General features: G+C 47.7%; 2 protein-coding genes across 2 annotated transcripts; one reads left to right on the plus strand and one right to left on the minus strand.

Moving 5' to 3' along the window:
• Window positions 1-481: 481 nt before the first annotated feature.
• LOC119349155 (pre-mRNA cleavage factor Im 25 kDa subunit 2-like) lies at window positions 482-4,778 on the plus strand. The gene is made up of 7 exons (XM_037617165.1): window positions 482-761; window positions 1,263-1,308; window positions 1,463-1,556; window positions 1,653-1,726; window positions 2,369-2,455; window positions 2,537-2,647; window positions 4,274-4,778. Exons 1-7 carry the CDS (start codon window positions 634-636, stop codon window positions 4,343-4,345), a joined length of 612 nt encoding a protein of 203 aa, XP_037473062.1. The 5' UTR covers window positions 482-633; the 3' UTR covers window positions 4,346-4,778.
• A 5,550-nt stretch (window positions 4,779-10,328) lies between these two features.
• Window positions 10,329-11,278, minus strand: LOC119310253 (nuclear transcription factor Y subunit C-3-like). The gene has a single exon (XM_037586061.1). It carries the CDS (start codon window positions 10,997-10,999, stop codon window positions 10,583-10,585), a length of 417 nt encoding a protein of 138 aa, XP_037441958.1. The 5' UTR covers window positions 11,000-11,278; the 3' UTR covers window positions 10,329-10,582.
• Between the last annotated feature and the right edge of the window lie 669 nt (window positions 11,279-11,947).

Below are 11,947 nucleotides of genomic sequence, written 5' to 3' on the forward strand. Positions count from 1 at the left end.
CCGATGGCATTTGAATCGTGGCCAGTCGGGATGCATCACCTCGACCTAGCCACTGGGCTATTGCCAGTTCTCCCCAGGGAGTATTTATGATGCGAAGAGGACGTACGGAAGGCGAGGGTTTCGAGGAGGAGGATGGGCGACAACGCCAATAAGTCGAAAGAGGAGACGGACGAGATCATGGAGAAGACATGTTGCATATGAGCTTTGGGTAGAAGACATGTTACATGCAAAAAAAAAAGTATGTTCCTTTGCTCTAGGGTGAGACAAGTATATTGCTAGCAAAGTGTGTCCCATGGTAGGAGTAGTATCTTTTTTTTCCTTACTCTTGTTTTTTATTTATTTTAGGGGTTCTTACTCTTGGTCTTTGCTGCAAAATTACAGGCCCACACAGTTTCAAAGAAAAAGAAAAAAAAGTCACAAGGCCCACATGTGCCTTGGTCAAAGCCGCGAGCCCGCGATCGAGACCCGAGAGACGCCCAACCCACCCCCACAAACCCCCCACTGCCAAGAACGGCCCCGAACCTCGCCAAAAAAAAAGCCCGCACCACCTCTCCTCCCCCGCCGCCACCGCCGGCAACCACCGGATCCGGAGAAGAAAGAGGCAGCGCCCGGCGAAGCGAAGCGGGGGAAGAGATGGTGGGCACTCCGTCCTCGCCGGTGGTGAACGTGTACCCGCTCGCCAACTACACGTTCGGCACCAAGGAGGCCAAGATGGAGAAGGACACCTCCGTCGCCGACCGCCTCGCTCGCATGAAGGTCAAGTGAGTGCCCCTCCCCCGCCTCCCCGATCCAGACATGCCCCTGGCCCTGGTGTCTTGTTCTCGCCGGAAACCCTAAACCCTAGAGCTCACATCATTTGCGTTTTTTGTTGGGTCGAAGGCCTCCCCCATTAGTACCACTTCCCTGTATATTTTAGTCAAATTTGAGAATGCCTTACTTTGGCCCTTATTTAGGTACTGTCGAAGTTGATTTATGACTGTTCATGTAGTCTACTGTTTTTTGCATCTATTATGGAGCATTGTACATGATAATTTGTTGGAATACTAGCCTGGAATGTCAAGCTAATATGTATCATATCATAATTCATAAAGGGAGCCCATATAGATTTTTTTACTGTTTCTTCAACCGGTTGCTAGATTTATGTACATTCTATGTTGTCTCCTAAGTATCCCCTGAACACTTGGCTACTCTGCTAAGTAGTGTAACCTTATTCTGTCAAATGGATCATCAGTTAACCTACTAATTACTTGTGCAAATGTCAGCTACATGAAAGAAGGAATGCGAACAAGTGTTGAAGCAATCCTATTGGTATGTTTGTATTCATCCATCTCATAGTTACTGTTATTTACATTCTTGTGCCTGAAACATCCAGTGGTCAGTAAAATTCCTGCAGTTACAGTTGGCTATGGCTGTAGTAATTTGTCAAATAAACTGAAATATTCAATTGGATTGTCTGGTATAGGTGCAAGAGCACAACCACCCCCACATACTGTTGTTGCAAATTGGAAACACATTTTGCAAACTTCCCGGTGGACGGTTGAAGCCTGGAGAAAGTGGTGAGTTTTTGGTTGCTCAGCTTTTCTATCATATCTTTCTTATTTGGTACCATCATGAGTCTTTGGCTGTTCACTCATGTGACTGGAATCCTGCAGAAATTGAGGGCCTGAAAAGGAAGCTGTGCAGCAAGCTTGCAGTTAACTCACCTTCCTTTCCACCTAACTGGCAGGTAATGAACCAACAGGAATTCAGTTTTATTTTTGTTATAATGGTGAATGACCATATCTCATTACTTATTTTTTGGGGCCTTCAAGTTGTATCTGGTCACTTTGTACCTTGCTGGATCATAGTTAACCCAGTAGCACAGAAGGTTATCTGCATCTAGAAGAAAGAAAAACTGAACTTCCATTTCAACTCCCCATAACCTGTTCACTTAACATGGTTGTTATAGTCATTCCCCATTTAAGTCATGCAGACAATAACATTATATAGCTCCTTATGGGCTATATTGCGGCTGCACCTAAATTGGAACATTGCCATGTGTGTTAATTACAGAAAATTGTTATCCAGTTTCCAGTGCTAACTGTGTGCTGTCATACTGGTACATGTTATCTTCTTTGCGTCTACACGTTTGTATAACAAGGTTCTAACTTTTGAGCGGATGTCTCTGTAATGGTTTTGATGTATTTACCAAAATATGAAGTATGTCGAATCAGGGAGAACTTTCCTGTCCTGGCTTCTGCTTACCGTAACTTTAGGCTCCGGTTTTGTTAATTACCATGCTGACTTTGTTGTGGTGAGATGCATGTAAATGATAGATCTGTAAACTGTATCCATTCAGATAAAGTTCTAATATGCTTGTTACTTTCAGGTTGGAGAGTGTGTTGCTGAATGGTGGAGGCCAAACTTTGAAACCGTGATGTATCCTTACTGCCCTCCACATATAACAAAGCCCAAGGTACACTCTTGAGTTTTTCTTGTAACCATCTATTATTAGGATTTGGGATTCAGGAATGGAAATGACCAATTTGATTAACAGGAGTGCAAGAAGCTTTTCATTGTTCACCTAACTGAAAGGGAGTATTTCGCTGTTCCAAGGAACTTGAAGCTACTTGCTGTTCCACTGTTTGAACTATATGACAATGTTCAGGTAAGCAGCACTCCTCTTATGGTGAAAGTTAACTTTTAGTGCTGTTTGGAAACACTGTACCCATCCCTCAAATATATGCCTTTAGGTTGTGTTTGGTTGGGAACCAAGTATGATGGAATGGTTAAATCTAGGTGTTTGGAACGAAAAATACAATCATTCCAGATGTTTTTTGGTTGAGGGAATGTCATTATTGAATGGGATGATTCCATTTTGTGGTTTGTTGGAGGGACGCATGGAATGAATATAGTTTGAGTCCCTTCTTGATATGAAGAGTAATGTTGCCTCTTGCATATGTGTAAATTTCACCAATAGCTCATTTGAATTTTCAGCAGCATTTCATTTGTATTTCCAGTACAAACAGTTAATAATAAGCATGCACACGCATGACAAATATAGACATCAGACATAACACACTTTGTGACGAAAGTTTAAAAGTATGAAGCACCTATTTATGCTGTCCATGCAACCATACGAAGTCCATAGGCAAGGCTTCACAAAAGCTAGTCATCCAAAGTTCTTGATCACATACCTAGTCACCTAAACCAACTATTTAGACAAATTAAGGAAATAATTGTAATGTACATGCACGTTTGAATAATCTACTGTTTTCAACATATAGAACTGTAAAATTATAATCTCACAGAGGTGAGCAATGTAACAACAATTAACTCTGGAATGTGCCTCCAAATCCAGCAGATACCTGAACAATTAACTAGCTAGGATTTTGTTTTGGCATGCATACATTGAGCTTCATTTGTCTGACCATTTCCATGCTATTCCCTTGCTCTTCGGAAGCCCACCTCTGCTCCTTCCTCTGCTCACGGTTCTGGTCACCTCCTAGGCTCCTAGCAGATGCCGAGTCCCATCAGCTGCTACGCCCAGCATCTTGCCCACAGCAGCTGCCCAGCACTCCAAAAGGAGTGCTGGCCCACTGCTTCTATACCACCCAGCGACGATTGCTGTCTCGCCTCCCATTTACAACCACCAAGATGTGTGTGCCGCCACAGAGATGGACAAGAGATAGGTTTTTTTTTTTAGAGTGTGGGATAGAGACCACGTGAGGAACGAATGCAGCAAGGAATATTGGTCGTTTAGACCGATTTTGCGTTATCAACATGTTGTGAATCTGGACCATCTTATTTTCATTCTGATTTGCTGGGTGCTCACAACCAAACACCAGGATGGTACCAATATCTGGAACCATTCCATTACATACCTCCAACCAAGCACATGCTAAAAAGGGACCCAGTGATAATACTTTTTTCTTCGCAAAGATGTATCCCACTACAAGCAATTTTGTTTTGCTTCACTATTTTTTTTCCTACTTACCATCTATATTTGACTGAGAAAGTACATGTCCTGTCTAGTTAAAAACCTGCAAAGTGAGTCATTTTTGGTGCTGTCAATACTGGCTTAGTTGTCACATATCCATATGGATCTTCACTCTGTAGCCAGGTGATAGGAATAGGATCCTTGAAACCTGCAGCTTTTAGTAGATTCATACGACCATGCAGAATTTGCTTATTTTATCACAGTGCTTTGCATATTTCCGTGTGCAGTCTAAATTTTGTTATTGCATGATGCTTCCTATGAAATAGTCTGATTTTTGTTCTTATGTGGATGCAGCGGTACGGACCAGTGATTTCCACCATCCCGCAGCAGCTGTCCAGGTTCCAGTTCAACATGGTGAGCTCGTAATCAATGGTGGCGATGAGATGCGAGGATTAGTCGAGTATAAGATGTACTGAGATGGATCTTGGACGAAGCACCAAACTACTAGATGCTGATCAACTTAGCATGACTCGTTATTTAGTCGCCGATTTTCATAAACTAGATGCTCATTCCGACTGCCTTTTATTTGGCGACGCGTGCTGTTAATGAAGCTCAGGCCGGTTAGATACGTGGTGTATTATTGTTTGGATGGTAATCGGTTGTTCCTCCGGTGCGGTGCGGTGCGCTAATCTGTTCCTGTGTACGTACTGTAGGCGATGGCCGGAGATGTATGCCTGTAACGTACGTACGTAGGCGATGCATGCCTGTAATTGCTATGGTCTGCTGTAGTACTAGTGGCTACGGTGCATGGGTTCGTCGTCACTGACGCTATGCATTTTATGCAGTTGCTGGCTTGTCATCTGTATTATCACTATATACTTTATTTTCCTCCTTTTGGTCAACATACCACAGCGCCAGATCACGGAGATTGAGTGACACCAGCCGGTAAACTCAGTGCAAATCCGGCGCTGGAGCATCTATAGCCGGACTTGGCAAAACCGCCCTCCCTAAGGCAATGTTCGGTTAAACCTCTCCTGGAGAGGATAGGCAATGTTCGGTTAAACCTCTCCTGGAGAAGATTGGGGAGGTTTGGACGGGATTGATGTGGATTTTAGCTTATTGAGGATTGAATCCTCCCCAATCCACTCCAATCCTCTTCAAAATTCATGCAACCGAACAAGCCCTAAATGTCCGCAGGCGTGACCCTGGACAGTGTTGGACGGCTCCTCGTATGTCCTGCTGAACAGCCACACTTCTCATATCAAAATCCTCAAATGCATGCATATCTATCATACATATAAATCACATGTAATTAACATTTGTTGGTAGTGAAATACATAATTTAAACATAAAATTTATTGTAGTTGCATAATTCAAACTTAAGCTCTTTGATTTTCATTGTGAGTACATATATGCTCCACAAGATTATTGGGTAGTTGCACATGCATCTGTTGATCTAGAAGATTATCATGCATTTGCAGAAAATTTGAATCTAATATATATCTTGTTCTGGGATGTGAACTTGTTCTTCCAGACTTCTCAATAATATTGGGTTCGGGCTGCCCCCTCACCCTCGTCCTCTAACTGCCACAAAGTCTTTGATTCCCACATCACTGCAACTCCACGAACAATTCCCCAATAAGTTTGGAGCTCCTTCCTAGTTACTTGTATTGTTTTAAAGTGGCTTTGTTTGTTGCCATGAGGATCGGATATGGTCTTCACAACGCTGCCCACCGAGGATAGATATCAGTGGCAAAATAGTACCCCATATTGTAGTCGTGCCCATTGTTTGTTGCACGGCGGCACTTCCCCACTACAAAGTCTTCTGAACACGTGAGATCACTGGAGCCCACTAATGTTGTTGTGAGAACCAGGCATGTCAATCTATAAGTCCTTTGATGCCACGGCGTGAGTATGATGATGTTCTCTTTGGTGTGACCTTGGTACATCCCACACAAACCTTTGGGACAATTCTTCTATTGTCAACGCATGCAATCAATTGAACCGAGCATACCTGGAAAACCTCTTGCCCATAACACCCAATCAACAGATTTATTTCCACTAATCTATGCTATATCATGAAACCTGACATAGCCCATAATAATCTGCAGAGCATGGTTGGTGGGAGCGACATGGCTAATTTAGAGGATTTGTCTCCTTTATCACCTCTTCCAACTTCCATGGGCATCACAAGTCTTCCAACCTTTCAATGGAGTACATGGCAGCAACTCGGCTAGCGCTCATGGGCGTCTTGCTGGCGTCGTGCTCCTCGATAATGGCGCAGACAGAGGCGACCCGGTAGGCAATGGTGGGGTTCTTTGCCGTGGTGGCGCGCTGCTCGTCGTCGACAATGCTATCGAGGTGATGATGAACGAGGGATTCGACCACATGTCAGTCAGCGCCGTCTGAATTACGTTCGCATATCTACTTGCTTATCTTGAAGAAACGGCGCACGCTCGCCATCCTCCGACCAACCACCCGTGGCCGTCGCCGTCGCCGGAACCTCGGCCGACCCGAGGCCGGCCCGAACGCCGCACCCGCCGAGCAGCGCCCTCCAGACCCACTGGTCCGGCCGACAAGGCATCGCGCGCACCACTCCCACCGCCCCATCGACATCGCCGCCGCGGCAGAGCAGGTCGACCAGGCAGCCGTAGTGCTCCGGCGAGGGGCGGACGCCGTGCTCCCTCTGCATCGCGTCGAACGCCCTGCGCCCTTCGTCGACGAGTCCCCCGTGGCTGCACGCCAGCAGCACGCCCATGAAGGTGAAGCGGTCGGGCCGGAAGCCCTGCCGCCTCATGAGGTCGAACAGCCTGAGCGCGTCGCCGGCCCGCCCGTGCACCGCCAGGCCCCTGATCATCACGTTCCAGGCGAACACGTCCTTGCCGCGCATCTTGGTGAAGACGACGAGCGCGCGGGCTACGTCGCCGCACATGGCGTACATCTCCACCAGCGCCGTCCCGACGGCGGCGTGGGCCTGCAGCGCCGGCGTCACCAGGTTGGCGTGCACCCACCGGCCCATCCGCAGCTTCCGGAGGTGCTCGCAGGCCGAGAGGAGCGACACGACGGTGAAGCTGTTGGGGGTGTGGCCTTCGAGCAGCATCCATGGGAAGAGGCGGAGCGCCTGCGAGAACCTGCCGTGCCGGGTGTAGCTCGAGAGCACGCAGTTCCAGGACACCAGGTTCCTCTCCGGCATCTGGCTGAACAGGCTCCTCATGCCGGCGAAGTCGCCCGCCACGGACAGCGCCCTCAGCATTGTCGTCCATGACACGACGTCCCTCTCCGGCATCTCAGCGAAAAGCTCCTTCGCCGCCGCGATGTCGCCTGACTTGACGTGCACGGCGAGCATTGTGTTCCACGACACGACGTCCCTGTCTGCCATCGCGTCGAAGACCCCCCGCGCGGAGCCGGCGTCCCCGGCCTTGGCGTGCTCCGCCATCATGTGGTTCGACAGGCCCACGGACCTGACGCGCAATCCGTCGAACAGCCTCCGCGCGTCGCCCAGCGAGCCGCCGCCACACACGGAGACGTAGAAGGCGAGAAGCGAGCTCCCGACGGCCGGCACGTGGTCGAGCCCCTCCTTCACGACCCGGCCATGGACGCCCTCCCCGCGCCGCCGCGCGCTGAGCCGCGCGCACGCGTCCAGGACGTACGGGTAGGTGAAGCCGTCGGCGACGAGGCCCCGGCGCGGCATCTCGTCGAACAGCTCTAGCGCGCGCTCGTGGGGGCCGTGGTACGAGCACCCGCGGATCATGGCGTTGTAGAGGGCGGCGTCGGGCGGCGCCCCCGACCGGAGGAACGAGGAGAAGAGCAGGTCGGCGTGGGCCATGTCGCCGACGTCGGTGGCGCGGCGGACGAGGAGGGCGGGCAGGCCCGGGAGACGGTGGAGCGAGGAGGTGAGGAGGAGGCCATGGATCTGGCTGAGCTGCCGGCGGGTGCAGTTCTTGGCGACGGCCAGGAGGCGTGCTCCCGGGAGGCTCATTGCCGCCGCCGACGCGACGAATTGACACGTAAAATGTGTGTTTCTCCGAGTGATAGTGTAGTTTGCTTAGGCACGTTTTTTAAAATCTTTTTTCAAAAAAAAAATGTCCAGATCTATTATAAAAAGTTTAACGGAAGTCCAAAACATCTCAGACATAATAAAAGTCGCTCCTATATCGAGATTTCTATACCACCAAACAACCATTGTTATTGCAAGAACGAGCCGCCAACACGTCGTATCGCTGCTCCCTCAGAGCTGGCTTGACTTTGTCGATGATAACCGTGAAGTCTTCGTGCATGTGCCCCAAGGACCAGCGTTCTGCAGCCACTGTCGTCGTTGTTGAATTTAAGATCTGAAGTACCTGACATCAAATCTCATCACACGACGAGAAATCATATCCTCACCGCCTCAAAGAGACGACATAAATCTACGCCGAAGCTCCGTCGACTACGCCCAGATGTACAAACTTAAGAAGGATAGGAACTCGAAAGACAAACTCGAAGAAGAAGTGTCACTATCCATCCAAACGTCGCACCTACGAGGGCTAAGAAAACGAATGTAAACTTGTAACCGAAGCGAAGGCATCAGGATTCTCCTCCCCACCACCAACCATCGGGGCGGCGGGTGGAGGGAAGACGAATCCATGGGCAATTTGTTAATTTGGCATGGTATTTGAGGATGTCATTTTAGTTTTTGATTTCCATGAAATATGTATGTATTTTTTTAAGACATGGTATTTAGGATCCTCATCAATAGTTGTTTGGGTACATCATAAAATAGCCCTACAATCCTTCTAAGAAGTTGGGGAAAACTTTTCCATCAAATGTTTAGTGTGAAAAATTGACCATTTCACAATATGTTTTCTCCAACTCATAGTGTAGTTTAATTATATGTATTGGTTTTTCTTCGAAAAGGGGAAACACCCCGGCCTAATTATATGTATTGGTATTCGTGGATAATAATAATAATAATAATAATATAATAGCCGACTTCTACTAAAATATGTTAATCAGGTATATATTTCTAAGAGAATGTTATATCTATGAAAATAAAGGCATTTGAGTAGCCTTTTTTTTCTAGGATAACCCATATAATGTAGAGTTGATTTTTGGAATCAAGGTACATCGTAAATTTAAAAGAAACAATTTGTATTTTTTAGGAAAAGCTTCCAAGATATTCATCAACTGTGATGGGAGTACAAAGAATACTAGAAGTAACAAAAAATACATCAAGGTCCGTAGACCACCTAGCGACGACTACAATCACTAGAGCGAACTGAAAAGGCACGACATCATCATCACCACCCCCTCATCAGATCCGGGTAAAAGTTGTTTCTAGACAGTCGAGAAGTCGTCATGCTAATTCCCCATAAGACAAGTACACCATAACAACAACCGTAGCCGACGAAGAGAATATAGACTAGAAGGGTCGAATCTGTAGACACATGAATGAAAATTGGATACAAGGGAATCACTAGAGACCAACACCAACTGAATCCCATGAGATCCGCCGGAGACACACATCTAGACACCTTCCCGACGACGCTAGACGCACTGCCGGGATGGAGGTTAGGCTAGGAGAACCTTACTCCATTTCCAGGGAGCCACCGCCACCACGCCTTCTTGAATATAACACAAACCCTAATAGAACTCGTGAAAACACCTAAAGATGAAGTAGGAATCCTCCGCAAGGGCTGGGATCCACCACATGTCCATGACCCTAAAGCCACGGGAGATGAGGCAGATCGGCTCCGGCGCTGACGAGCGGCAGATGAAACCCTAGTCGCTTGTTCACGTGGTTGCGAGATGAAGGGATGCGAGACGAAGGGCCTAGTTAAGTTAGATTCTTTGTAAGTTCTGAAAAAATATGAATAAAGACAGGCATGTATTGGTTAGAAACTTATGCATATAATTTTTGAAGAAATAATATGACCATTTCTGGGCTGGGTGGAAATGAGAATGCTATAAGTCTTAGAACTTAATTGTAGCATTCCCATGTTCTCAAAGTTGTCATATTATTGTAAGAAAATTTGCATGGGTAAGTTTCAACTCAGTATATATTGCGTGTTTTTTTTTCTAGAATTATTCAAAGTTTACAAATATGTTTTTACTGAATTTTAGGAAATGGGTGCACTCATTCTATTATTTGGTCATCTCACGGCCTGTTTGAATTGCCTGATTAAATTATTAGTTTTCGTTTATAAGGGGGTTGGACATTTCATGAATTGTCAGCAAAAGGACGTTTGGTTACATATAAAGCTTTACGAACCTTTCCATTCGCTTGTGATCAAAGTGTGGAAACATCAAACATCCTCGCTAAAAACTTATCTATTACTCCCTCTGTAAACTAATATAATCACTAATAGTGATTTAAAAGGTCTTAGTTTACAGAGGGAGCAATTTTATAGCACTGAAATCTTCAAAATTTCCTTTAAAAAACCGTCAATCCAAAGTCCCTGATGTAGACTGACAAAGGTAGACATATACTGCTCGAATGCTTGTGTGTACAAGGTAATTAAATCGTGCTAGTTGCACCGGCGAGTCATTCGGTTTGAATTGGCGGCAGCAGTAGCAAGTAAAAACAACATGAACGAAATTAGTGCAATTAATCGCCGTACAGTTTGATTCCATATTAACCACAACGACCGTGCATGCATGGATCCGGATGCATGCATTGACAAGTTTCTAGTCGAGCGCGCCCCCGTGGACACCGGCGCCCGGCGCGACCCGGCCTTCGCCGTCCGCGGCATCGACGCCATCGTCACCTAGCCTGGGCTTGACGACGTCGACGAGGAAGTCGAAGAGGTCGGTGTCCCTGACGGCGGCGGCGACGTCCTCGGCGTGCACGGTCCGGCGCCGGCCCTCGAGCGTGGCGGCCCAGGCGGCCTGCGTCAGCTCGGCGACGAACAGCTCGCACGCCCTGGAGAACACCACGGGCGCCTCGCCCGAGATCATCCTCGCCCCGGCGCCGTCGCCGCCGCTGCCGTCCCCCGCGGACCGCTTCATGATCTTCTTGATCCGCGCCAGCGGCAGCGCGTGCGGCCCCGTCCTCGCCGTCGCCCCGCTTCTGGACACCCCCGAGTACGGCCTCGAAATCCTCATCCGCTCGATCGCCGCCGGTCTAATCCTCTCGCCGCCGTGCAAGGCTGCTGCTAGCTAGCTAAGCTCTAACAAACGAACGGTGCAACCTCCAATCGACCGCGGCCATGGACGGGATCTTATATACGCATGCCGTTTGACCCTGCGAACAAGGGAGGGAGCGCGTGGTCGTGGCGGCTGCTGTCCATGGCCGGCCCGCGACGGAGGTGGCCGGGGCCGGCAGTTTCGACAGCGATCGTAGAGATCGCGTAAACAAATCGATGCAAGACGTGGGAGACGGTGGTTGAGATCGAGATGGTGTACGAATGCGAGTAGAGAAATGAGGTGTAGCTTTCGTTGGAGGTTTGTTGCTTGCAGCCTTGTGCTTGCGTTGCGTGAGTGCACCTGTGTAATTTGGAAGGCGTCCTTGTCGTACTACGTAAGCGCCGGTGTAAAGCGTAGTTTTAGCTGGTAGTGTATATATTCTGGTATAGTGTTTTGTATGGCATATTCTGTTATTCGCAGTACAAGGTATACAAACAAATACATTATATATGTGCAACATTGACCAAATATATGGGCAAACAAACACGTTACATGTGCCAGTTGGCGCCATGGCCTGAGTTACACTGGGATTTGGGTACAAGTGTACACAGTAGCGGAGCCAGGAAAATCTAATGGGGAGGGCCAAACCTTGCTAAACCTCGCTGGGAGGGCTAGTCCATTAAAATACACTGTTTTAGTCCCCTTGTCTCCGCCACTGAGTGTACATCCATTTTTTTGGCAAACATCTTAAATACCATGTGTAATTCACGTATATAGACCAATATACATCAATTAAATGAGGAAATTTGAGTAAAGGTAGGAATTTTAGGGGACTCTGTACACCATGCCCATTCTTTGGATGTTGGCTCTACGGGCACAAAATCGGCAACACACACCACATCACAGCACATAAGGTTGACTTTCTCC

This window comes from Triticum dicoccoides, chromosome 1B (genome assembly GCF_002162155.2).
Source record: "Triticum dicoccoides isolate Atlit2015 ecotype Zavitan chromosome 1B, WEW_v2.0, whole genome shotgun sequence".
In the NCBI taxonomy this organism is placed as follows: domain Eukaryota; kingdom Viridiplantae; phylum Streptophyta; class Magnoliopsida; order Poales; family Poaceae; genus Triticum; species Triticum dicoccoides.

Excerpts from the sequence above, each read along its gene's own strand:
- LOC119349155 (XM_037617165.1), top strand. The coding sequence starts at position 634 with ATGGTGGGCACTCCGTCCTCGCCGGTGGTGAACGTGTACCCGCTCGCC. Across the intron at positions 1,309-1,462 it reads GTGTTGAAGCAATCCTATTG|GTGCAAGAGCACAACCACCC; the intron begins GTATGTTTGTAT and ends TGTCTGGTATAG. Across the intron at positions 2,648-4,273 it reads AACTATATGACAATGTTCAG|CGGTACGGACCAGTGATTTC; the intron begins GTAAGCAGCACT and ends ATGTGGATGCAG.
- LOC119310253 (XM_037586061.1), bottom strand. The coding sequence starts at position 10,999 with ATGAGGATTTCGAGGCCGTACTCGGGGGTGTCCAGAAGCGGGGCGACG.